The 23,230-nt window shown below is 36.3% G+C and overlaps 9 protein-coding genes across 9 annotated transcripts; 4 read left to right on the top strand and 5 right to left on the bottom strand.

Moving 5' to 3' along the window:
• Positions 1-482: 482 nt before the first annotated feature.
• On the top strand, positions 483-1,587 carry RHIMIDRAFT_240478 (WD40 repeat-like protein; the record flags this gene model as incomplete). Its single annotated transcript, XM_023609384.1, has 3 exons — positions 483-666; positions 730-948; positions 1,004-1,587. The coding sequence occupies 3 exons, from the start codon at positions 483-485 to the stop codon at positions 1,585-1,587; spliced, it is 987 nt and encodes a 328-aa protein (XP_023463514.1).
• Positions 1,588-1,603: 16 nt separating this feature from the next.
• On the bottom strand, positions 1,604-2,676 carry RHIMIDRAFT_46501 (uncharacterized protein). Its single transcript, XM_023615278.1, has one exon. It carries the CDS (start codon positions 2,591-2,593, stop codon positions 1,619-1,621), a length of 975 nt encoding a protein of 324 aa, XP_023463515.1. The 5' UTR covers positions 2,594-2,676; the 3' UTR covers positions 1,604-1,618.
• Positions 2,677-5,262: 2,586 nt separating this feature from the next.
• RHIMIDRAFT_262551 (uncharacterized protein) lies at positions 5,263-5,624 on the top strand. The gene has a single exon (XM_023611613.1). The coding sequence runs from the start codon at positions 5,433-5,435 to the stop codon at positions 5,604-5,606; it is 174 nt and encodes a 57-aa protein (XP_023463516.1). The 5' UTR covers positions 5,263-5,432; the 3' UTR covers positions 5,607-5,624.
• A 1,063-nt stretch (positions 5,625-6,687) lies between these two features.
• RHIMIDRAFT_262554 (protein-tyrosine phosphatase) lies at positions 6,688-7,682 on the bottom strand. The gene is made up of 4 exons (XM_023611614.1): positions 7,389-7,682; positions 7,142-7,337; positions 6,968-7,081; positions 6,688-6,924 (listed from the first exon to the last, which is right to left on the bottom strand). The coding sequence occupies exons 1-4, from the start codon at positions 7,598-7,600 to the stop codon at positions 6,853-6,855; spliced, it is 594 nt and encodes a 197-aa protein (XP_023463517.1). The 5' UTR covers positions 7,601-7,682; the 3' UTR covers positions 6,688-6,852.
• A 281-nt stretch (positions 7,683-7,963) lies between these two features.
• RHIMIDRAFT_315343 (uncharacterized protein) lies at positions 7,964-9,866 on the top strand. The gene is made up of 3 exons (XM_023614991.1): positions 7,964-8,703; positions 8,771-9,344; positions 9,401-9,866. Exons 1-3 carry the CDS (start codon positions 8,124-8,126, stop codon positions 9,852-9,854), a joined length of 1,608 nt encoding a protein of 535 aa, XP_023463518.1. The 5' UTR covers positions 7,964-8,123; the 3' UTR covers positions 9,855-9,866.
• Positions 9,867-11,109: 1,243 nt separating this feature from the next.
• On the bottom strand, positions 11,110-12,221 carry RHIMIDRAFT_262557 (ribosomal protein S5 domain 2-like protein). The gene is made up of 4 exons (XM_023611615.1): positions 11,952-12,221; positions 11,512-11,888; positions 11,345-11,440; positions 11,110-11,293 (listed from the first exon to the last, which is right to left on the bottom strand). Exons 1-4 carry the CDS (start codon positions 12,052-12,054, stop codon positions 11,189-11,191), a joined length of 681 nt encoding a protein of 226 aa, XP_023463519.1. The 5' UTR covers positions 12,055-12,221; the 3' UTR covers positions 11,110-11,188.
• A 146-nt stretch (positions 12,222-12,367) lies between these two features.
• On the top strand, positions 12,368-13,252 carry RHIMIDRAFT_240484 (uncharacterized protein; the record flags this gene model as incomplete). The annotated part of the gene is made up of 1 exon (XM_023609385.1): positions 12,368-13,252. One exon carries the CDS (start codon positions 12,368-12,370, stop codon positions 13,250-13,252), a length of 885 nt encoding a protein of 294 aa, XP_023463520.1.
• Positions 13,235-14,282, bottom strand: RHIMIDRAFT_206541 (cyclin-like protein; the record flags this gene model as incomplete). The annotated part of the gene is made up of 5 exons (XM_023606912.1): positions 13,235-13,511; positions 13,566-13,741; positions 13,804-13,947; positions 14,007-14,088; positions 14,140-14,282. The coding sequence occupies 5 exons, from the start codon at positions 14,280-14,282 to the stop codon at positions 13,235-13,237; spliced, it is 822 nt and encodes a 273-aa protein (XP_023463521.1).
• Positions 14,283-17,597: 3,315 nt separating this feature from the next.
• RHIMIDRAFT_262582 (uncharacterized protein) lies at positions 17,598-23,043 on the bottom strand. Its single transcript, XM_023611616.1, has 20 exons — positions 22,915-23,043; positions 22,685-22,853; positions 22,504-22,620; positions 22,357-22,453; positions 22,220-22,300; positions 21,740-22,168; positions 21,170-21,676; positions 20,839-21,120; positions 20,571-20,786; positions 20,264-20,523; positions 19,872-20,208; positions 19,772-19,822; positions 19,549-19,719; positions 19,425-19,490; positions 19,346-19,369; positions 19,183-19,287; positions 18,871-19,134; positions 18,655-18,816; positions 18,307-18,600; positions 17,598-18,259 (listed from the first exon to the last, which is right to left on the bottom strand). Exons 1-20 carry the CDS (start codon positions 22,973-22,975, stop codon positions 18,029-18,031), a joined length of 3,924 nt encoding a protein of 1,307 aa, XP_023463522.1. The 5' UTR covers positions 22,976-23,043; the 3' UTR covers positions 17,598-18,028.
• Positions 23,044-23,230: the final 187 nt, after the last annotated feature.

Genomic DNA, 23,230 nt, shown 5'->3' on the forward strand with positions numbered 1-23,230 from the left:
AAAAAAAGAGAGAGGCAAGGCGACGTTATCGTTGTAACAATTGATGAGTTTCGAACGTCAAAGGTAAAGCGTTATTCTCTAATTTTGAATATCCTTCTTAACTATCTATAGATCTGCAACTCTTGTGGAAATATGGCGTTCACATCTGCTTTTGTAAACTTCCACGGCATCCAATCCTGCACATGATGTGGATTACTTTGGCAACGGGATATAAACGCTTCAAAAAATATTTTCAAGGTCGCCAATGGCATCCTTCGTGGATATGGCAGGCCTCAAGCATTTTGTCGCCGTATCGAACACGGTTCTCCTTCTGGAGTTTAGACATTTACTCCTAGTAAAGTGTACAATACTCCATCATCCTATATTGTCATAAGCTTGATTGGCCATTGAGACAGGTTTTCTTGTCGGAATATGAAATAAGACGTTAAAGCCTCTTTTTTTTACTTTTTTTTTTCGAGTTCCTCTCTTTTAACTATAGCATAATGAGACCCATTCTACTCCAAGGCCACACTCGTGCATTGACTCAGATCAAATACAACAGAGAAGGCGATTTGCTTTTTACAGTCTCTAAAGATAAAATTGCCAATGTTTGGTACTCCCATAATGGTGAACGATTAGGTACTTACACAGGACACCAAGGAAGTATTTGGACAATTGATGTGAATGGTATTGTTTTAATTAAAAGAGATTGATGATGCAAGATTCTTATTCTTTTTTATATGTAAATAGCTGATTCAACATTGCTCGTCACCGGCTCAGCAGACAACTCTTGTAAACTTTGGCAAGTTCAAACTGGACGCTGTTTGAAGACTTGGGAATTTAAGACAGCGGTTAAGCGTGTGGAATTTAGTGAAGATGGTTCCATGGTTTTATGCGTCACTGAGGAACGTATGGGTTACTCAGGTACGGTAACAGTCTATCCTATCAACAACGATATCAACGGAACTCGTAAGTGCTATGCTGATAAATGCGTGTCTATTCTCTGACACACATCTGCCAATAGAATCTGATACACCAATTGTCACCATTACCAACAACGGAGGAGCTAAGGCTGTTGTAGCTGGGTGGACTTATTTGGACAAGTATATCATCACCGGTCATGAAGACGGTACTATTTGTCAATGGGATTGGAAGGCTAAAGAAAAGGTCAAGTCTATTAAAGCTCATGACAGTGTTTTATCTGACATGCAGTTCAGCATCGATCGTACATACTTCATCACATCCGCAAAAGACAAGAGCGCAAAGATTATCGACCCTATTACATTAGACATAAAGAAGACTTATACTGCAGATACGCCTCTTAACTCTGCATCCATTATACCTAAACACCAAGAATTTGTTATCATTGGTGGTGGTCAAGATGCGATGAGCGTAACAACAACCTCTGCTAGACAGGGTAAATTCGAAAGTAGATTCTATCACAAGATTTTAGAAGAAGAAATTGGTCGTGTTAGAGGTCACTTTGGTCCTATCAATACAATTGCTGTTCACCCAGAAGGAACCGGCTACTCAAGTGGTGGTGAAGATGGTTATGTCCGTGTACATCATTTTGATCCTGATTATTATACTTTTAAGCTTGAAATTTAGATAAACAATAGTGTGTATGCGTTTATTCAATTCATAAATGTGAATCAGACATTGCATCTGATAGCTGCTGTTGTCTACTTAGCTGTTCGACCACAGCTCTTGTTAGCGAAGAATTTGCTCTTCCTGTTGCCTTTAGCATTCTCGGCTGCGATGGTGCTGTGTTAATTTTTGTGGATGTATATCCATCTTCAGAGGGTGGCCGAGTGATATATGTGATCGGTGGGGGTGGTGGGAAGGTTCGATTGGGTTGATTGAAATGAACCGCAGCCCACCGTGGATGTTCACGCTCTATTTCCATCAAGGTGTTTTCGAGTATCTTGACTCTTTCAAATATTGAAAACGGTGGTTTTGCATTATGGTCTAGTCTAATATTTAAATGTTGTTCCATGTTATTTATACGCTCTATCGGATCTGCAGCTGTAGCTGTATGGTTCTCTGTATGTTTATTCCCCACTGTTATGGTTGAACGAGCAAGTGGACCATCTTCATTATTTACGATATCGAACTTCATTTGTATGTTACGATTTATCTCCCTTGCGTCTGTTCTTGCACATGTTACATCTTCAGCAGAAGGATTGATTCGATTAAGGAATTCTGTTCGATTACTTTCGTCTAGTTCGTTTCTCTTTCCTTGTATAAACGTATTCACTCGCTGATCTACCTCTTTAGCAATTGCTCGTATTTGAACCTGTTCACTTTCCATACGCTTAATTCGTTCCTGTTCTTCTTCCTCATTTGTTTCTGAATGTTTACGTTTTCTGATTAGCAGATCCTTATGTTCTTTCTCTGGTTTTTCTATTGTGTCCTCTTTGGCCTGTACATGTCTTTCTAAGCATTCTATTAGTCTTGTCACTAACTTTTCTAATTCGTCAGGTAGTTTTTCCAAATGACTGCGTGAAAGGATAATAAGCTCTGATCTTAAGCATTCGCTTGTTTCTATTAGTCCAACTTCTTTAAAGAATTCACAAAGATTTTTATCCCAAGTTAATGATTGATCTGTAGACATTTGTTGTAAAAGACGTTTGATTCCAAACAGCTTTTAATGTTATTTATTTGTTAGATGAAAGCGGATTTTAAATATCTCTCAAAGGCATTTTTATATAATTCATTTCACTATGCTTCCTTTTTTCCTGTTCATATTGACATACAACTATTCAGTGGTATTTTCTTGAAGGATCTGCTATATGTTTGAGAGCGCTTTCACATTTTCATGGTTAATATTTGTCAGTAACGAAGCAATCTAATTATTTTGGAAAGCCAACTATCTTTGTGGACGATCAACATTATGATCAGGTAGATAATGATTATTATCTCTCTAGTTGATGTACTAAGCATCAAAGCATCAATATACATAAAAAGTACATTTAATTAATAGCTGAAATTAGAGTTATTTTTATCAACTCGCTAAGGCTGCTTTGAGAATATGAGATATCAAGTTGTTTCCAAGATACTTTTATACGCAAATTATACACTTTGATATTTCTAATGAACTCCAATTTATCCTTTTGAGAAGGTACAGTATTCATCAAGTACCCTATAGAGACACTCTGGCAGCCTATCTGGCATGAACAAAAAAGGCACACACACACTAAATATTACTAGAGTCATTGATAGCTTACACAATATATCAAGAACTTAATCTTATATGTCTTTCTTTCCCCTTTTGTTGACGTTGTCAATTTTTGAATGAACAGTTATTACTCTATTGTAAGTAACTACCGCAAAGCAATCACTCTTGTACAACTATATCTAATACTTTCTTCTAGTGTGTATGATATTGTACCTTAACGCAGGCTATGTCATTGAGCTCCTTCCCTAGCGATTACGCTTACCTGCTAAAAGTGTCCAGTTCCCCAACAACAATGGCTGCGCGGAAGAAGAGGTTAAAACAAATCTTGTGTGTATAATCTGGATAATCAAGAATTATAAAGTTCATTCCCGAATATGAATCAGGCGAGAGGCAGATCTGCCGTCATACGACATAAAACTTTCAAGAAAAAGAAATTTATGGAAAAAGATAAAGCAGAATATTGAAATAAAATTAATAAATTCTTTAAAAAGCTGTGGTCATATTGACTTTACTATCATAACTTCTTTATTCTACTATTTTCTTACTTTTCTGCTTCCTTATTTTGTATGTTTAATGAAATTAACGAACAATGCTCCTTTGCTCTTTTTATGGTTATTGAAGGGCAGTGTCTAGCTATCGGTTCTATGTTTCTTTCAAAAATAAAATAAAATAATGGATTATCCATCTTTTAATATTTGTGTTATCTATTCATTAGCAAAGTTTATATTATTTTGAGACTTCGGTTACTCTTACGGCATATATTGTTCTAACTTCTTGTTTGTTATTTGTTCTTCATGATAAAGAGTTGATCACTGGCCTTGAAGTAGTGCAAGTACAAAGCAAAATAATACTTTCATCATCTGCTTCTCAAGTATTCGAAGCTGTGTCTTGACTGTTCTGCAAGTTATTGCTCTTGATGCTTTATCAGACATTATATGAGAATAAATATGTATAGCTTTTAGTCCTCTTCTTTTTATGTAAAAGGAAGGCTTGTTCCATATAAAAAGGCAATTCCATACACCGTCTTGATAGTAATTGTTCTTAAAGTATCGGTACATACTATCGGCATGTAAGGCATTTTATACACATGAAGTCAGTTGTGGCTCATGTCTCCTTAGGTATTATGACAGTTTACAGAACACCCTTTAGAGCTGAGAGATAGAATGCGTAAATACATTCGTACAGATATCCTTTCTAAAGGTATACAAATGAATTATATAATACTAGTGATGGTTAAATGGATATTATCGTAAAAAGAAAGAGAACCATACGCTCCTTTTTTTTTTTTCTTTTTCCTAGCTTGTCATAACTACATCCAATCATTTGTTGATTCCTTATTATATTTTACATTTTTCTCTCTTTTATCAACTTATTTCTTCGTGTCCAAGTATTCAATAGATGCTCCTCGCAACTTTTGGACTTATTTTTCTCATATTTGCTTGCATACAAGCTCAAACACAAAATATGAAACCAACACCAAGATGGGGCAATGGCAAGTTATGTTGTTTTCTATACACAAAAAGAAAATTAATCTTGTAAAAGAATAGGATGTGTTCTATCAAAAGCAAAAGGAGAACTTATATGCTACGGCGGACAACAAGTAGCAAGCACAATGACCGACTCGATGTATATTCTAGGTTTAAGCCGTCCATGGAACACTATTGAACCAGCCTGGTCATTATTCAAGGGCAATGATCCAAATAACGTAACAGCACCGCTTTCATTTTTTGCTGCAACACATGTACCAATAAGCGATTACTTTTTCATTGATGGAGGTTCATGCACAAATTTAAATAAAGCACAAAACATCTATTTCAATATTCAAAAAGGAACATGGGCTTCTTCGTCTTTGAAGGGAGAGCAGCTAGCAAGAAGGTATACAAGAGAGAGAGAAAAGCAAAAAAGATAATAATCAACACCTTTTTCTCTTTATCGTTTAGAAAACAACACACTGCAGTATCCGATAACGAAGGCCGAGTATGGCTATGGGGCGGTGTAAGGTAGATTAAAATGACCATATCTATTCTGCTGTGACTTACTTTGTTAACAATAGTGATATGTTAACTTATGGTGGCCCTCCTATTTACTACAACACATGGACTGTTATTGATACTAATGTACGTATACTAGCAAGAGGGAATTGAACGGTCATAAACCTTATGTTTCATAGACTTGGACCATTAGCCGTCCTTCCGTAGAAAATAATCCACCCCCTCGCATTGATCATACAGCCACCATTATTTCCAATAAATATATTCTGATTACTGGCGGTGTCATGTACTCTCATGACGTGGCTAATCCAGCAGATAATCTCACACTAAACCCTGTTTCCATGAGCTCGCTCCTGTTGTTTGATATCCAGAATAATCGTTGGCATAACGTTACTGCAGGTGGAAATATACCAGCTCCAAGAAGAGGTCATTCAGCTGTGCTTAGTAAGTGTCTTTGAAAGGGAACGATAAAAGGCCAAAAAAAAGGAGGGGTGATAAAGCTAAAAGAAGAGGTTATTTTCTAAAAGATTGGTAATTGACTATAGGCCTTGACGGTAGGAAAATCATCATTTTCGGAGGAGGAGCAACAGATGGAAGAAGTACACAGTTTAACGATGTATTCATATTGGAACTCTCTACTATGCAGTGGACAGCACCTGCTATTGAGGGAATACCACCAAAGCCTAGAAAATATCATAAATGTAAAACATGATTTTATTCTTACAGACTCTTTCTTCTAAATGTTTACATGTAGCTACTATAATTGGTAATTACTTGCTGGTCATGTTTGGTATCGGTGATGGAGATACAGGATTTGACGATGTTAACCTACTGAGCACTACTAGTTGGACATGGGTTAATCAATACACTCCCAATCCTGCTTGGCTCTCAGGCAATGATAGTAACTCCTCAAACTCGTCAAATAGCGGTATGGCAGAATAATACACTTTTTAAAATCGTGCTCATTATTCAGTTTTCTAAAACAGGGCTCGATCCATTCTATGATCCAAACTATGGAAATAGTAATGATGAAACGGCATATAAAGTGGATCCAGACAGTCGTATCAAAGCAGGAATTACTGCAGGCGCAGTAAGTGGGAGTGTTGTCATTGTAAGATCAGACGATACCATTTAAAAAAAATAGACTACTGACATCTAATATAGATTGGCGGTGGCTTATTCCTTATTGTGAGCATTGTTCTATTAAAGAAAAAGAAGAAAAGAGAGTTGATGGATAGATCAAGCATTGGTAGTTCTAATGATCCTGGAACCGTTCATCAAGAAAATAACTCTACGCTTTCAAATCATGCTCACGAGTCTCATGAATTTCAAAAACCAGATAATCGGTCGTCTGCAGGTTATGCCATTCAAATAAATGAAGGAGAGCTTTATAAGCCTGATGTTTCATAATGACTGTATAAAGTCGTCTTCTCTTCCTATATTATTATTAAAAAATACTCGATTATGAACGCGAGTCTAATCATAATGATGCTGTGTTTAAAACAAGCTTTTTATTTTAATAAACTATGAACAAAGAAACGCGATAGACTATATTGTTTTATTGAATTAGTTGATACAAAAGTATTATATAAATTAAACAAGTTTGAACGTCTTTAACAGTGTGGATCATCATTCATCAACATAATTTTCAAAAGGGAGAGGGAGAAAGAGAAAAGGAGGAGGAAGGGGGTATTATCAACTACATTAGTCCTGTAACCAAGTAGGTTTATAAACAGGATCATAGGGTACTTGATCACGGTCAAACATTTCAATAAACTAAACAAGGTGAGTAAGGGTGAAATGAATTAGTATCCATTACCTCTTGATCTGCCAGCACTTTTGTTCCTGCAAATTTGCGGTATTCATCAAAGATAGAAGTCATTGACCAGTTTTGAATCTTCCTTAGGCAACCAACTAAACATCCAATCCGGTGCTTAATATTTACTCTGAGGTCAGTTTGCTGTTTATCATAAGCCGAGTGTGTATCGCTTACCTTCCCCTTTAAGCAATGGATCAGCACAGGATGGCATCGTTTATCTAATAACTTAACTAGTGCATGTGTAATATCATCAGGATTCACTTCGATAAATGGCTCTTTATTTCCTTCTGTTCTGTAATGAAAGACTTGAATGCCTTCTTGTTCTACAAAATGTTGCATCTCTGGTGGATAATCTTCCATTGCAAAATAACTAGATTATTCGTTATTCTCTTTCACTCTTTCTCTTTATAATTTTACATACAGTATTGTCTTTAATCCTAATTTACGTAAGAACGCAAAGTTTTGTTGATTAGGATGTCCAGAACGATAAACACCTGATGCAATCATGGCAAAATTGAGAGGAGGAACAAGTGGTGTGTTGGGCCTTGTATAACAAATGGAGCAACTATCATAGTGATTGGTGGATTGATTAGAGTGCTTTGTTACAAGTGTTGAAGATGAACGGTCATTCATTATTGATTATAAAAAAATATATACAGTGTGGAAGGGGAGGTATGAAGACAAGCGCAGTGTGAAAATAGCATTTCGCTTTGAACTGAGCAAAAAGGTAGACTTTGACAGATACCAAATAGTACTTTTTTAAGGGGTACACTTAGAGATATACTATCGAATGGGTTACTCAAGAGTAAAAGTCTTTGCTTTCATTGAAGTTGCATCTTTTTATTCAGAAAGCAATATGTTTTTATTAATGACGTTTTTGTTGCAAATTTGTCATTATTCAATAGAATAGCTTTAACAGATTACTCGGCTAGTACTCTCAAGAAACAGACTTGTAGCATTATTAAGTCAGTCAAGACATTATAAAAAGCAATGAGAGAAAAAGTCCACGGATCTTTAAACTCAATAAAAAGGAAGGTGTTGTTCCGTAGATGCATGATGTAATAACACTCTCTTGATAATATATAAAAGGAAAAGAATGATTCTATCGTAGACCCTTTTCTCTATTCTCTTTTTTTTTCATTCTAAGAACAATATCATGCCAATTAGTTCTCTAAAGCGAAGCAACACAGTAAATACTGAAAAGTCTACATCAGCTGATACAGAACAACAAGATAGAGGACAAGGCTCAGGGTCAAAAAACCGCTCAAAACATGCTAATCAAAGCTTTAAGCGACCCGTTACCTTGTATGAAACTGGACAATTAAATACATCAGTTCGGTTCATGGATACCCAAGCAGAAGGAAGACCAAGCATTTATTTGTTTATCTTTGTTAATCCTCTCTCTGGAGACTGCAAAGGCGAGGATTTGATAAAGTTACCCATTCAGCATTTCCGTTTACGTCGATTTCCTCAGGTACAAGTGGAAATACACAATATACTTGATGACAAAGACCGCACCTTGGGGTTGGCCAATATCAAGCTAGTAGAGGAAATGGCCAAGGCTGGTCAATTGCCGTCACTAGACAGTCATCAGCAAGAGACAGAATACAAGATTGGTGAAACAGTAAGAACACGTCATATTCACGTTTGGAGTGCTGGTGGCGATGGAACGGTCATGAGTGTATTTGAGCTGTTGGTGAGCAATCATGTCGATTTGGATTCACTTTTCTTTTCATGTAAGAAGAGAGGGTATACATATAAGGCTCGATAAAAGGCATTGCACTAAAAGAAATTAAATCCTAGGCATACCCTTTGGCACAGGAAACGATTTTAGTCAAGTATTGGGATGGGGCAGAACAATTCCACATGTAGATATATTAGGAAAAAGACTATCGCACCTTGAGCAGCTAATAACAGAAAGATTACAAAGTTCTGAAGCAGCACGTCTTGATATATGGGAGATCGAGATGTCTGCCTATTCAGACGGTTATGTCCGCTTAGCAGGGCCCAAAAGAAAAGATGGACATGATGTATTAGAGATCTCACAGCAAAATAATGAGCAAGTGCCGCATCTAACACGCAAAATGTCCAATTACATGTCAATTGGTGTTCAAGGCTATGTCGGAAGTGGGTTTGAAAGACATAGGGCTGGTAATAGATTGGCCAATATATTGGTATACACTATTGAGAGCGCCAAGTGGGTTTTTTGGAGAAGGTTTCCTTCTGTAACAAGTTTCATCGCAAAGGTTGTGAATAATAACGAGACTGTACTATTATGTGATGATCCTGATAAGCAAAGTGATGATGAATCAGGCAATATACCAAAAATGATAAAGCACCCCATTGATCTTGTTATACAAAATATACCACACATTTGGTAAGAAAATAGCATAGGCAAATAGTGCATAACTAACCTTTTCCCCTTCAACTCAGGGGCCGTGAAGTTGATTTATGGGGTAATACCAAAAATGGGTTAGACGTTGTTGAAAATCGTAGAGGTTTCACAGATCCGAATAACTGGTCACCACAATTAGCCAATGATGGTAAGCTGGAGATGATGGCTATTGAAAATATGACAAGCTACATTAAAGAACTTGCCAACATACGCGAAAATGTACGTCGGATTGGTCAATTTGGAGAATCATTCGAGATCATATTTAGACGCAAGTCCGATACTGAAAAATCTACAAAGTGGTTTGATAACAAGTATAAGAAAAGAAATGTTATTTGCATCATGTGTGATGGAGAGTTTTATGTTCTAAAGAACCCCAAGTCATTAAAGATCAAACGATATGCTCAGGTTTGGACATTAGGAAGGCATGATGAAAAGCGTAAAGGCAGATTAGTAATAGATGAACACACAATTGGATTTCGTACGAAAATGTAAATTAATCTTCCGCAAATTATGCGTCAAATGCTTGGAAATTCCATGTTTATAAAGAATAAATTTTGACATGTTTATTTGAAGAGTATAAAATAAAAAGAAAAGTCAGTACTTTGTCGACCCTCTTTTTTTCGGCAATTACCGCCTCACATCGAGCCTTTATGCTTCCGACCAGACATGCCGCTAGCCCAGGGCTTATTTTCTTCCACTCTTTTCTCAACAAAACACTCAGCTCTTCAGTGCTTCTTATCTCATATCTCCTTTCCTTGATAAGATTTCCCAAAGTAGCCCAAACATACTCTATTGGGCTCAAATCAGGGCTTTGCACAGGTCAGTACTTAAAACCCCTGTTCTGGTGGGCTTCCTTCCGTCATTGAACATAACCGCCAATTGTGGAAGCTAGCTCCATCCTCTTGGAATATAGAGTCCCTATCCACTTTCTAGCAGAGTCGTGCGATCCAGGATGAAAGCTTTGGGCTAAAATATTTATATATTTGTCTTGATCAACTGTGCCGTCAACCGAGACCAAAGGGCCAAAGCCATTTGCATGAAAGCAGCTCCAAATTATCACCCCCCATTGCTTGTTCATGGATGTACCAAGTATAATAAAAAGAAAAGGAAGAAAAAAAGAAGCAAGAAGAAATAAAAACTGACGGCAAATACAAAAGAAAAAAAGAACCAAGCTGCCAAAAACATGTATGTAATCAATTTTACCTTTGATAATCAAGCCTTATCCAATTATTGTTTTAAAGAAGCCAAAAGTGAAAGCCCGCAAAGTTCCAAATTGAAAGAGAGAAAGTGTCCCTCGTAGTCTTTGGTGCGGGGATGTTTGGAAAAAACTTGATAAAGCTGAAGGAAAACAGGTGCGGTGTTACTGGTGTCTTTTGGCGAGCGTTAAAAAGAAGAGAAGCAGTTGGAGATCTCATCGCCGTTACAATTGATGAATACAAGGTTTCAAAGTTTGCAATGCTTGTAGTAACGATCCTCTTGCAAGAATGTCTGAATTGAAAGGCTGTAGTGTCCTGGTTTGTAATACCTGCAAGGCATTATGACAACGAGATATCAACGCTTGCAAGTGTATGCTGTCCATTTCTCTTTCGATTTGAGATGGAAGAGGCTGACTTTCCAAGTATAGAAGAAATTAAATGTTTTTTAAAATCGCTGTAATGAACATGATTTCCCTTTTGGGATAAAGGTTGTTACAGGCAAAGAAGATGTCTGATAATTTTACTTGATCCAAAAAAAAAAAGCTTTGGTTTTTACTAAATTTTTGCATAGTACTGTAGATGAACAGTTGGCTTCTGCCGATCAGCAATAAAATTTATTATTTACATTGGTTACTGCTGTTGATGCTCTTTTTGCTTTTTTGCTTCAACTGCAGCTCGTATAAATGAATGCACCTGTCCTACTGCTTGATGACATAAATCATAACATTCAATGTACTTGTCAAACTATTAGTATAGACATTCAAGGCATACATGTATCATCATTACCTCTTCTTCACTAAACACTCCGCTAGAATCCGATAATAGCACAGTAGTCGTTCTGGGGGTATTGTCAAAGGCAAACGTGTGAACAGATTTAGCATTCTAATATAAATATAAAGAATCAGCTACTCTATATCCTCTGCCTAGTATATCACTAGAGAGGTCATCCTTACTTCCAATTCAGCAGCTGTTGGATCCAGTATGATATTGTTTGTCTTATCAATCATACAAGTAACTGACGCTGCCATGTACTTTAGTGGGATCCCTGCATCCAACAAAGCAAGGGCTATGGCATTAACAGCTGCAGCTATGACTGATCCGTCATCTTTTATGATTTGAACAACGATCTGAACAAGGGTGCGAGGCATCATACCACCCAAGATGATGGGTTCAAAGGTAGTGCGTAGTGTATTCTCAATCAGTTTTTCTTTTGTAGATGCAATTCCGCTAGAGGGTCGAACAACAACCTCAACCGTCGCTTCGTCTAGTTTTTCATCGCGTAACTGTACCTCCATTGGACCAGACACGGAGCAAATGACGGATGTTGCTCCTTTTTTGATTTAGAAAAAGTTAAAATCTATAATCTCTATTTCTTTTTCTCTCTTGTTTGTACCAAGGTCAAATCTCGCAGATCCATCAGCTCTATGAAGAACATTTTGAGTTGCTGAAAAAGCTCTTAATTGCGTATTTTCTGTTCGTCGATCTGGGCGAGTCATTGTTAATGAGAGGTCTGCAAACTAAAAATACTCTATAGTTACTGCTTAAATTTTTTTATAGTAAATTGGGGTGCATTTAGTCTACAATGGATTGCTAAAATTGTTACCCAATCAAATCCACGAGCATACACATTCCAGTCTAACTTGCCCTGGAAACTCACCCACACTGTAACAAATGAACTCCCCCCTATCCCTCCCCCCTTTCCGGATAGACTCAGGGATCAAAATGAGCAAGCTTATTATCCACTTGTGTATGCGTTACTGACTTCATTGTTCTGACAATTTTTCTTTTCTTTTTCTTTTTCTATTGATCATGTCTCACCATAAGAAAGTTGTCAGTCATAATAATAACAAACATCACAAAGGACAAAAGAAGAAGCAGAAGCCGATAAGTCGGCATTCTTCTTTTACCAGACATCGTAAAATGGAGATATCAAGACACACATCATCAGGTCTACACAAAAAACCTGTATACACTTCTTCATATGACTACACATCCATCTCTTTAATTTCCCCTTCAGTCACACCACAAGCATGCTGTTCATTTTCACCTACATACTCATCTGTCCCTACAGCGACCATTGGTGCGAGTGATATATTTTATATTCCTTCTGTTACTGCCGTTGCGTCCCAATTTGACCCAGGTATTGGTCAAAATAGCTTAACCAAAGCTGATTTTCCAGTGACAACTACACCTATTCAGATGGTTATCCTCATTGTTGGTCTCGTCAGCGGTACTGCTTTTATTGCTGCTGCAATGTTTCTTGTCGTACGTAAAAAAAGAACAGCCTTCGGTGACAACAAAAAGGGCTCGTCTGATGAAGGAGATGAAGAACAAAGGATAATGGCATATCTTCCAGAACTTGCTCTTACAAAACAAACAAACAATGAATATCAACAAATGTATGACAATAATAAATCAGAAAAGGATAATAACAATGAAAATAAAGCTAATAATAGCAGTAATTCAGCAACAGAGTTATCAAGTGCAATAAATACACTAGTCGCATCTCATAACTCGATTAAAAGGGAATTAGAAAATGACACCTCACAGCGAAGTTCATGGCAAACATTCATAACCTGTGAAACAGCAAGGACAGAAGATATGATGATGAATTCTATAAACGGGGCAGAAACTAGAAATAGGATCTCTATTTACAGAGCAAAGTTAACTATCCCTTTAATAACTCATACGTGATTTCCCCCTCCTTTTATTTAACCATTTTTCAACTTCTTCTTTATAAATGGGTAAATTAGGCTTGTCTAATTTTCTATAATAAAGTCTCTTGATGTGTCCTGCTACATTCTTAAAATTGATAAAGTCTACGTCAAACAATAACCACCACTCTTGTCCAACCGTACAAGGTAATTTGATCTGCTCATCTCTACATGCTAGCCAAATACATGCACAGGCAATCGTTGGTGGTTCATGGGTGGCATATATATTCGTTCTTAGACTATATGTATCTTGATGATCAATAATTTACACATGTTATTCTTAGCTGTCTTACCCATCATTCAAATAGTTCCATGCTCTTTTGGCCACCCTTTCATCATCTTCTAATCCTAGTATTCTCAAATAGTTCACCATGAGATTATAAGGTAGTTGTACATGCACATTGAACCCAAGCCTTCGCAGGATTTGCATCTCTGCTGCAATAACCATATTCTTCAATTCATATCCACGCTACATTCACACAACCCCATGCGTTGTTAGTTTATCAAAGTATCCAATATTATTTTTGTTACCTGCGAAAATGCATCTAATGGTATTTCTGTTGATTCATTTCGCGCTCGACGTATAAGCATGTCATAAACTGTGATCAAGTATGTCATTCTAACGACGCATTCCTCAAGTTTTGAAGAAAGAAACAATGCACCCATTCCAATTTCCTATAGATTGTCCTTTCTAGTATCATATTACATATATACACGTATATACCTTGACTTACAACAATACCAAAGTTTTTTAAACTGGCCATATAAAAAAATCGTTGAAAGAGTACTTGAGCAGTGGCCATTGCTACTTGTGGTCTACCAGGAAAAAAGATTTAGATTGATTGTTGATTTCTTCTTCTTTCTTACAATTTCAATAAAATGCCTGCACTTTGAATAAGTTCTGCTCCATAATTTCGAAGATCTTCTTCCAGATCCTCAGGAATACCGTCTTTTCTTGACACGGTTGTCTCAAGTTGTTCAAGTGAAGCAAGTGGATTGTGTAACGACATATCGTTTACATTAAAAAGAGAGAAATAGGCCTTTTATTTCAACTTGATTTTATTGGATCTGCGTTTACACTTTATAAAATCTGGCTGGTATTTTTCAGATTGTTTAAAGAGACCATGGTTCTTTCTGCTAATAGCCAGAAACATAATATTAGCGTAGTTCAATAGCGCCCCTCCGGGGGTCAAGTGCTGCATATTCTCGTCATAATCCTCATAACCGTCCTGTTTCAGTATCGGTCTTGGGCTCAAACGCTCACCTATCGTGTCGGTATTTCGAGCATCCCATTTGAAACAGCTGAGGTATTGCAGCCTAAACTCACTGCCATTTTCAAGAAGTATGGTATTATTTTGGAACTTGTTCTTCGACATACTGTGAATGGTTCTTCGTTGACATAGCGCTCATGGAGGATAGTAGCATCAGCAAAGAGTTGTTTCTTTATAGAAGCTTTATAAGAACACTTTGTAGATTTAGCAGTGTTGTGTTTGTAGTTGTCGTGGTTGTTGTAGTAGTAGCGAGAGCAAACATAAAGTACAATGGGATACTTTATGTTTCTTTCATTTAGAAGAGAAAAAGATGAAGCTATTAAAAATGATACACTTATAACATTGTAATTATTATCGTGATTGGCCAGTTTACGTTACTAAGCCATTTACTGCTGATTTGTAGACACTGCTTATTGATCCCTACTCAACGTAGAATACGACAGAAAGAAACAAAGGTACACTGAATGAATATGAAGTAACATATTAAATATTGAAGAACACAAAGTCAAAGTGTGGGAGTAACAAAATGAAGTTTTTATTTAAGTAAGCAATGGCTTGATTTCCAAGCCATTTTAGAAGCAGAGAGAGAGAATGTTTTGAATAAGTAGAGATTTTTCTTTTGATAGCCAAGTTTAGAAAGCAAATAGAGATTTCTTCTTTTTTTCTTTCCATAAGTCCAGAAGGCTATATTATCGCCAGCTTTCAAATCCAAGGTGATTACAACCATAGACTGTATACCAAAAGACTACACGGTGTAAACCCTCCATGAATAAAAAGCACTCAAGACTCAAGGCTCAAAAATCAATCTCAAAACCATACCATGATAAATTCAACGAAGGTGGTGCTTCAACGTACAAAGAGTGCACTTCTAAGTACCTAGGACGAAGCATTACGAAAGGGATAATGACCGTGGAGACATCGGAATATTGAACCTTTGGAGCATCGCAACCATCGAGCTCAGCAGTAAGGGAGAGTTTACGGACCATTCATCAGCTGTAGAGGCAGAGCCATAACAATAGAAGCATCTCGGAGTGATCCAGCGTAGTGAAGCAGTGACCTATAGCAGAGCTTGATAGAGTTTGGTAGATAGTGGCAAAGTATGTTGATTGATTATATTTCTTGTGACTTCAAGACTTGAATATGCAGTTACTCCAGAACAGTATCCATTAGTAGCAGATATTGATAGACATAAGTAAAATTCTTTAGGAATTTTCGGACGTTGATAAGCATGGGACAGGCATTCACTAGCATTTTCAGGCACTGATGATTATCTGTAGGTATTGATAAGCATACGTAGGTATTTGAGTATCTGTTTGATTGTTTGATTGTTTGAGTGTATTGATAAGCAGTAGCAAGCATTTTTTGAGTATTAGCGAGTAGTAGAGATTTTTTTACGACTTCGTCCCGTGAGAGGTCATAATGATAGAGTAAGATGCATCAGGAGCCATGAAATAGAGCCAGCAAAAGTGAATTTCTAAACGGTGGCATTAGTTATATGTCCTTTGAGATCACCCAAACGCTGTTATACCTTTTCAACATATGGAATAATAAAAGCATAGGAGAATATTTAAAAAAGATAAAAAATGAAGAAAAAAAGAAAAAAGGACAAGAATGGTGGTCTTTTATAGTTTTTTATTTACGTGAATCATGTTATTTAAGCTGAAAATAAATGACTCATTCCCGCTTTTTCCAATAATGTATGAATAAATAAACAGCTTATTCTCTATCTCTTCCATATTAGAACACATTCGAGCACCCGAACGCCTACCTCCTTTTTTGCATATTTTTTTCACGGTCCCTTTCTTTTGTAAGGCCGCTTGTTTACATAAAGCTGAACTCATGCACATGCATATATATATATACATATATATATTTCATTATGGTTAATTCACTTTTCTCATTTCCAATTCGCGATTTTCTATTTTTCTGGTCGTTTTCTTTAAGAATGAGTACAAAAAAAAAGTAAGGTGAGAATTAAATGTACAAGGAAAAGAGCTGAGAGGGGGATGGTATCTTTAAAAATGCAGCTGATAGTAACAAAAAAATAAGGCTATTCCCAAAGAGCACTAGACTGCAGATTCTGTGAAGTATACGCAATTGATTCCATTACAGTTGTTATTTGTCAATCATAATTGATCTATTGGGTTAGCCACTCTGTCTTGTTTCATAAAACAATGAATTATTATTTTTTGCTAAAAGAACCAAAATCAAGTCGTCCTAACCTTTATGTATTAAAACCTGATATTAAGCATGAAACATGTGTGATTGAGTTGCTAGCTTAGGAAAACATAAGAATGCATAATGTTTTTTATTTTTATTTTTAATGTACATGAAAAAAGGAAAAATATTTATCCTCTAACCCCCTGTTGTTATATCCTTTTCCTCCCTTCTACTTGTGAAATATAGACCAACATTAGTGACGATTATGATTATGATAGATTTAATGACTATATGTTCATTTTTATAGTAAAGCAACGCCACTTCTAAGTCTGCATAAACTATTTCAAATGACGATCGAAACAGAGTACGCCGCTAAGGTACGCAACATGCTTCAGAGAGTCTCTTAATGACATGGATATTCACGTATCATGAATGAGAAGTATTATCAAATATGCGATCTACTGGGCAATGAGAAAGAGATTTTTATAACAATGAAATAGAAATACATAAATACACAAATGTCAAAAGGATAAAATGTATAAAAGACTTGTATGGAAATATAACAATAGAAAAATAACAAGAAAAAGAGATTCAATAAACCTTAATGAAAATTTAATGCCTATCATTATGTCGATATTCATCATTGCAAAGTAGAACCATATAGGTCCATTTACTTTATTTGAAAGCACATACAGGCTAATAAAATATAGCTGAATACAATGCAGTTAAGGAAGGCGGTTCGTTCAAGATTGCTGGAATTATTAAGAGTGATTCAATTAGTTAAATCAAATATCTTTTTCTTTCTACTAGGTCCCAAATGACCAAGGCCTAATCGTTTCTTTGTAGCTTGCTCTGAGCTTACTGGGAGCGTTATTGACTTGGGCATTTCTTCTTCTTCTTCTTCTTCTTCTTCTTCTGTATTTGCCGAATTCAAATCAAATTCCAAGACTTTATCTTCTGCTTCCTCTGCTTCCTCTGCTTCTTTTTCCTCTTCTTCATCTTCACTAGCAATTACATTCGCAAAATTTGAAATAATCTTTTCTTCTTCTTCGTCTTCGTCTTCGTCAGAAGGAATCTGACTGCTTGTACGATAAATCTGAGCAGAACCTGAGCTTGGTGGCTTTTGTTTCTTTCTAGATGCAGGTTTAGATGGTATCCTCTTTCGTTTATTCGCTTTGCGTTGGACAGCTTCACTATTTCCACTTTGAACATCACTCATGCTTTCGTTATCTATGGAATCTGCAGCATCTTCTGATTCAGAAGCAATGCTCCCGCTGTTTTCAATTTCATCATAATCCTCCTCTCGAGGAATCTACAAAAAGACACTATTTGTTATCTATAATCAACACATGATAGACTCTTACCTGAGACGAGATTTCTGCACCTGTGATATCACGATGTTTCAATGCACCCATGAAAAAAGCTGGTGCTGGGATACCATTTCTGGTTACTAGCATTTTAACCTGGTAAATGATGTTTTCAAGCGATCTTTTCAAAGGAGGCACATAAGCAGAAAGTGAGACATCTTTAAGAACTTTGACGTGAGAGCATATAATCTAAACGAAATAAATAATGCGCTTATGGACAATCAAGACTATCTTACCTGTAACACACGAGTGCTTGCTTGTAAATCCTTAAAAATAGCTAGAATACTAGTCTTGTGAGCTTTAAATATCTCTGTGAAATAAGGTATCGAATGTTTTGTGAATTGATCGATAAAGAGCTTGCCTGTCTTTAACAAGACACCAATTAACAGACGATGCTCTTTCACTTTGACATAGTGTGTAATGCGTTCAAAGATCTTGACAATACGGCCATTTTGAACTAAAACAATCTCAGGCTCTTGATCAGTGCCCTTGAACAGCTCAAATGAATTGACTATTTGACTGATAATAGCCTTTCAAAGGTTGCATTTTGTTAGCTTTTATTATATAATATGTATATCATTTACCTGGTAATATTGAACAACAGTATCAGATTTAAGCAGTGGGTGATCCTCCAATGGTCCTTGATCTTCATATCTTGGTAAAACATCATTCACTAGATTATGAAGCACTTGAAGAGGATCATCATCCAATTCAATTGTCTTTTCAATCAAAAACTCTATTTCTTTCTATGAAAAGTAATCAGTCGACTTTTTCCTGCTTCTCTTTTCTATAAGCAATACCTTGATCTCACGCCAATCAAACCATGAGGTTGAGACTATTTGGTTAACAACACTTAAGGCACCTTGCTTTAAGCTCAAAGGATTATCAGAGAGTTCCATAATACGCAGCAATATTTTAAACAGTAAAACAGCGGTAGTAGACTGAGGCATATTTGCTCCATAATGACATAAATATTGAAATGCTTGTCGAAGTTGCACCTCAGGAGAAGATCCCTTTTGCTTGGATTCACCAGAAATTCTTTCTGCTAATGCTTGTATGATTGTCTACTCATCAATTAGATATATTATCTATCTTATATTTTTTAAGCAAACCTCTAAAATGCCCTTGTTGCCTGAACTTTGGATATAAGACCAAGATAGCATTTTAAAAATAACGTTCAAGATGAGAGAAATTGCTTTAGCGATCTCTTCAGCCCCCTAGTTCAATATATAAACAAAGCTTAGTAAAAGTCAACATGTAAAAGTATATCTTTACTCTAATTCTTCCAGAATCAATGCCCTATAAAAAGAAAAAAAGTGAGATTACTATTGAATTGAACATCTTTTAAGTTTACCTGCTGTTGTATGTCCGCATACAAGTCTTCTAATGTTTGCAATATGTATGGCAAGGATGGGACTACCTATAAAATCCATACGTATTTAACTTTGAGATGCTTGAATTGTATATCTATCATCTACCTTTTTCATAAACTGATGCTCGTCAATCCTTGCTAATAGTAAACTATTGCTTGAAGGATACTTGCTTTCGCTTGTAACCTTTTTCCTACCAAACGTAGACACAGGGGCAGGGACTATCTTGATATCCAACTTGTTGTTGAGGTCTTCTAGCATATAACTTGTCTCTGCATACTATATAGTATTGTGTTACTTTTGGCATTGTTTATTTGTGTTGTTTACTTACTGTCATTCTAATTTGGTTAGTATTATGCTTAAAGATCTCAAACACAGATAACTAGAAAATGTTTGATTATCGTATACTTTTTTTTCCTGTACTAGCTTACATTGAATGCTCTCATATATGGTCGTAGCTCTGAAATAGAACCAAAACTGATGTTGGATGGTCTGGTTTCTTTTTTGATATTTGTCCTTGAAAAGTTCTCTGTCTGCTGAGACTCATTTGCTTGTGTATTACTTATAATCTGCGATGACCGAGAAGATTCGTTTTTTGGTGATATGGAAAGTGTGTTGTGAAATTCCAAGGGAACATATGTGGGTGCATACTTCAGACAGTTATTAAGCCTCGATTCAAGTTCGAGCATGTGTCGGAGTCGAGCAATCAATGTCTGAGAGAGATCTTCATCTTTGGCTTCAACAAATGAATTCAAAACTTCCCTAAACCTATAGAAAATAACCCAATGTTAAACACCTAAGTTGACTATAGTAAGGCATTTACCAGTTGATTGTATAAAATAGTATATCACAAGCATCAAAGAGTTCCTCAGGAGAGAGTTCATCTAGATCGTCAGATTCAAATAGGAGTATACTACATCCCGAAAGAGCATTGATTCCTTCCAGACTACCATTATTCAGCTGTTTTTCACAGATTTGCATCAGATTAAACGTTGAGCACATGGGCACAACGAGGCTCTTTTTGGATTTCGTGTCCTTTCTTGCTATCAATTCATAAAACTTTACAACAATATCAACACCATCCTAGAACAGAGTAAGTCTATTAGCTTCAATAAAGGACTATATTTTACCTCTTCATCAGCATTCATCTGAAGTGATGGTAATAATCTATTTGTTGACACTTTTTTGATGTCACCGATATATTGTAAAGTGTCTTCAACGGTAGAAAGGTAATATTCCGTAAAATCTGAGGTCAGGTTGACTTTGATCCATTCTTCTAATCTCTCATCCAATTCGCCTTCGCTAAATATATGAGCCAGCTCATCATAACATAAAGATATACATGTCTGTTTTAAATATGTTTATAAAATATGACATACATATACACGTATAACTTACTGGGTATCCATTGCAATTTCGCATGAGGCTATCTAATATATTTATGGACTGTCGAAGAAGTGGGTGTCTTGTAGCTGATAGCTTGCCTGACTGAGAGCTTGATCCTCCTTGTTGACTTTGTATCTCGCTACATCTCTCACGAGAGCCCAAGATACGTACTGCTGATAGACTGGCAATGATACCAATGTTTTTATACTTTTCTCTAGGATTTGATAACTGCTTTCTAATGACAATTTGAATATCTGCCCACAAATTTCCAGAACCATCAGCAGTATTGTTGCTCTAATATGACAATTATTACGCTTGTGGTAATGGTCATCATAAAACTTACTGTCAAGGCGACTAAACTGAATACGTCAAACAATATACGGATTTGATACAAGCTTAGGTTGTCTAAATAATCTAAGATGCCCTTGATGAAAACACTATAGACAGTGACACTTGAAACATCTGATTTTGCCAGGTGCAACAGAACGTTCAGTGCAATGCTCATTTCCGCCTCAACGCCACTACCGATATGAGTGACAAGGGAACCGATGATTTCCTGTCGGTAATATGAATCGCATACTTTAAAAGAGCTTATATAGAGCGTGCTTGCGCATGGAGAGATTATGCCGTTTTGCTGGCATGATCTTAATAAACTTTCAGACAAGGATAGAATCGCGTTCCAATAGCTGGCTAATCCACTTGAATGGTACATGATTGTTTCTTCCAACAAGGGTGCCGTAATCAGTCCTTGGACAATCTTCTTTTTTATGGCTGATTCAGCTTTTTTCTTCATGGAAGGCATAGAGTACAAGATAAAAAGTATGAGAACATCAATGATCTTATGGGCACGCTATACATATGTATATATAGTTGGCAATTAGTAGTTATGGTTTCCCTTTTGCATGACACTTACCGCTGTTTCAAGCGCCATAATTGTTCGAAACCAAGATTCGCATACAAACTTGTGAAATTGTAAACCAAGCTTGATAGATTCCAAAATGAGAGCTTCTGGGGTATCCTTCACATTCGGTCGTTGGCTGAGGCTCTGCTTTGTCCGTCTCTGTGAACTCTCCTGCTGGATCTTTCCTAATGTTCTAAAGTCCAACTTTTGTCGAATGCCCAAGATGACCATATCAACTGTGTTGGGTGTTACTGTTTGAAGCATGAATTTGAGTATAACCGCAATATCGTCTAGTTCTGCAGATTCGAGCCTGTCAAGTACTGTTTCTTTAACATCATCCAAGCTTTCGGAATGAAGTGTCAAATTGGATAGTGCGTCCAATATAGGAACTGTCAATTCCGAATTCTCATTCATCAATTCCTTCAGATAGACAACAATAGGCTATACATATACATCAATGTTTAGTTATAATTGAAAAAGAGATAGGTGCACCTTATGTTCTGAGTCATTGATGATATCTGGTAAGGATGTGATGATTTCATGCTGAACAACGGAAGGTGTGATCTGTATAATCTTTTGATATGCCTTCATATTAGCCCCAGCTCATATGATTCAAAATAGAGTCTTACTTCGATCAATTTCTCTGTTAATGCTTCAGGTTGTGCGATATAATCCAGCCATCTCAATTGATTTAATATCAACCTGGCAGTACAAGAACTGGAGTTGCTATATTGAAATAATCATTATGTGTGCCTTTCTTTCTCCTAGATTCTTACTCATTCTCTAATTCGTCATAAAACTCAGGTAATCTCTCCAACAAGTATGTGATCAGTTCACTCTGAATGGAATCAACAGCTAATAACGTCTTGAATAAACTTTCTGAATTAGTTGTGCTAACATCGATCAACAACATTCTATCAGTTTCCTTTATATATATATATATATAATCATTTATACCGGCTGGTTCTTGATACATGATTTGCTGTAGTAGAAGGAAGCAAGCATTTTCTAAGTACTGCTGGATCTTCAGTGTAAGTCTGCATGTCCTGTAAGAATTCATCAAGCAAGTCTGACTGATTGCGTAGTTTTATTGCAAGATTTCTACGAAAAAGCACTCGCTCAACCTCTTTTTTTTAAAAAAAAAAGTCAAAAACAGTTGTTTCCCTTTGTATTAATTCATTCTTTACGAAATTCAACAACAGGTTCAAGTTGACAGCCAAGTTCATTCAATAAACTTTCAAATAGCATTGATGAAAAAAAAAAAAGAAGGTTTCCTTTTTCGCGCTTTTTGTAATTTGAATCATCGCGCGCGCGACACGTCCTTTTTTCTCCTTCTTTTTACTTTTATTTTTTTGAAAAATAGACTTCCAAAATGGACGAATCCTCTGATGACGATCAAATGTTTATGGATCTTCAAACATTACATGTACCAACACCTTTGATGCATTCTACAAAACTCAGCGTTAAGCTTGATTGGTAATTAAAGGCAAAACACTTTATTTC

The sequence above is a fragment of the Rhizopus microsporus genome, assembly GCF_002708625.1.
Source record: "Rhizopus microsporus ATCC 52813 unplaced genomic scaffold scaffold_16, whole genome shotgun sequence".
Taxonomy (NCBI): Eukaryota; Fungi; Mucoromycota; class Mucoromycetes; order Mucorales; family Rhizopodaceae; genus Rhizopus; species Rhizopus microsporus.

What these genes read in the sequence shown, in the direction of transcription:
- RHIMIDRAFT_46501 (XM_023615278.1), bottom strand. Translation starts at nt 2,593, where the DNA reads ATGTCTACAGATCAATCATTAACTTGGGATAAAAATCTTTGTGAATTC.
- RHIMIDRAFT_262551 (XM_023611613.1), top strand. Translation starts at nt 5,433, where the DNA reads ATGTACTCTCATGACGTGGCTAATCCAGCAGATAATCTCACACTAAAC.
- RHIMIDRAFT_262554 (XM_023611614.1), bottom strand. Translation starts at nt 7,600, where the DNA reads ATGAATGACCGTTCATCTTCAACACTTGTAACAAAGCACTCTAATCAA. An exon ending in TTAGGATTAAAGACAATACT is followed by an intron (nt 7,338 to 7,388) that starts GTATGTAAAATT and finishes CGAATAATCTAG; the next exon opens with TTATTTTGCAATGGAAGATT. An exon ending in TCCATTGCTTAAAGGGGAAG is followed by an intron (nt 7,082 to 7,141) that starts GTAAGCGATACA and finishes GTAAATATTAAG; the next exon opens with CACCGGATTGGATGTTTAGT.
- RHIMIDRAFT_315343 (XM_023614991.1), top strand. Translation starts at nt 8,124, where the DNA reads ATGCCAATTAGTTCTCTAAAGCGAAGCAACACAGTAAATACTGAAAAG. An exon ending in GGATTCACTTTTCTTTTCAT is followed by an intron (nt 8,704 to 8,770) that starts GTAAGAAGAGAG and finishes ATTAAATCCTAG; the next exon opens with GCATACCCTTTGGCACAGGA. An exon ending in CAAAATATACCACACATTTG is followed by an intron (nt 9,345 to 9,400) that starts GTAAGAAAATAG and finishes CCTTCAACTCAG; the next exon opens with GGGCCGTGAAGTTGATTTAT.
- RHIMIDRAFT_262557 (XM_023611615.1), bottom strand. Translation starts at nt 12,054, where the DNA reads ATGACTCGCCCAGATCGACGAACAGAAAATACGCAATTAAGAGCTTTT. An exon ending in CAACAGCTGCTGAATTGGAA is followed by an intron (nt 11,441 to 11,511) that starts GTAAGGATGACC and finishes TATTTATATTAG; the next exon opens with AATGCTAAATCTGTTCACAC. An exon ending in GAGTGTTTAGTGAAGAAGAG is followed by an intron (nt 11,294 to 11,344) that starts GTAATGATGATA and finishes TAGTTTGACAAG; the next exon opens with TACATTGAATGTTATGATTT.
- RHIMIDRAFT_262582 (XM_023611616.1), bottom strand. Translation starts at nt 22,975, where the DNA reads ATGCTATTTGAAAGTTTATTGAATGAACTTGGCTGTCAACTTGAACCT. An exon ending in TCAATGACTCAGAACATAAG is followed by an intron (nt 22,169 to 22,219) that starts GTGCACCTATCT and finishes GTATATGTATAG; the next exon opens with CCTATTGTTGTCTATCTGAA. An exon ending in TTATGGCGCTTGAAACAGCG is followed by an intron (nt 21,677 to 21,739) that starts GTAAGTGTCATG and finishes ACATATGTATAG; the next exon opens with CGTGCCCATAAGATCATTGA.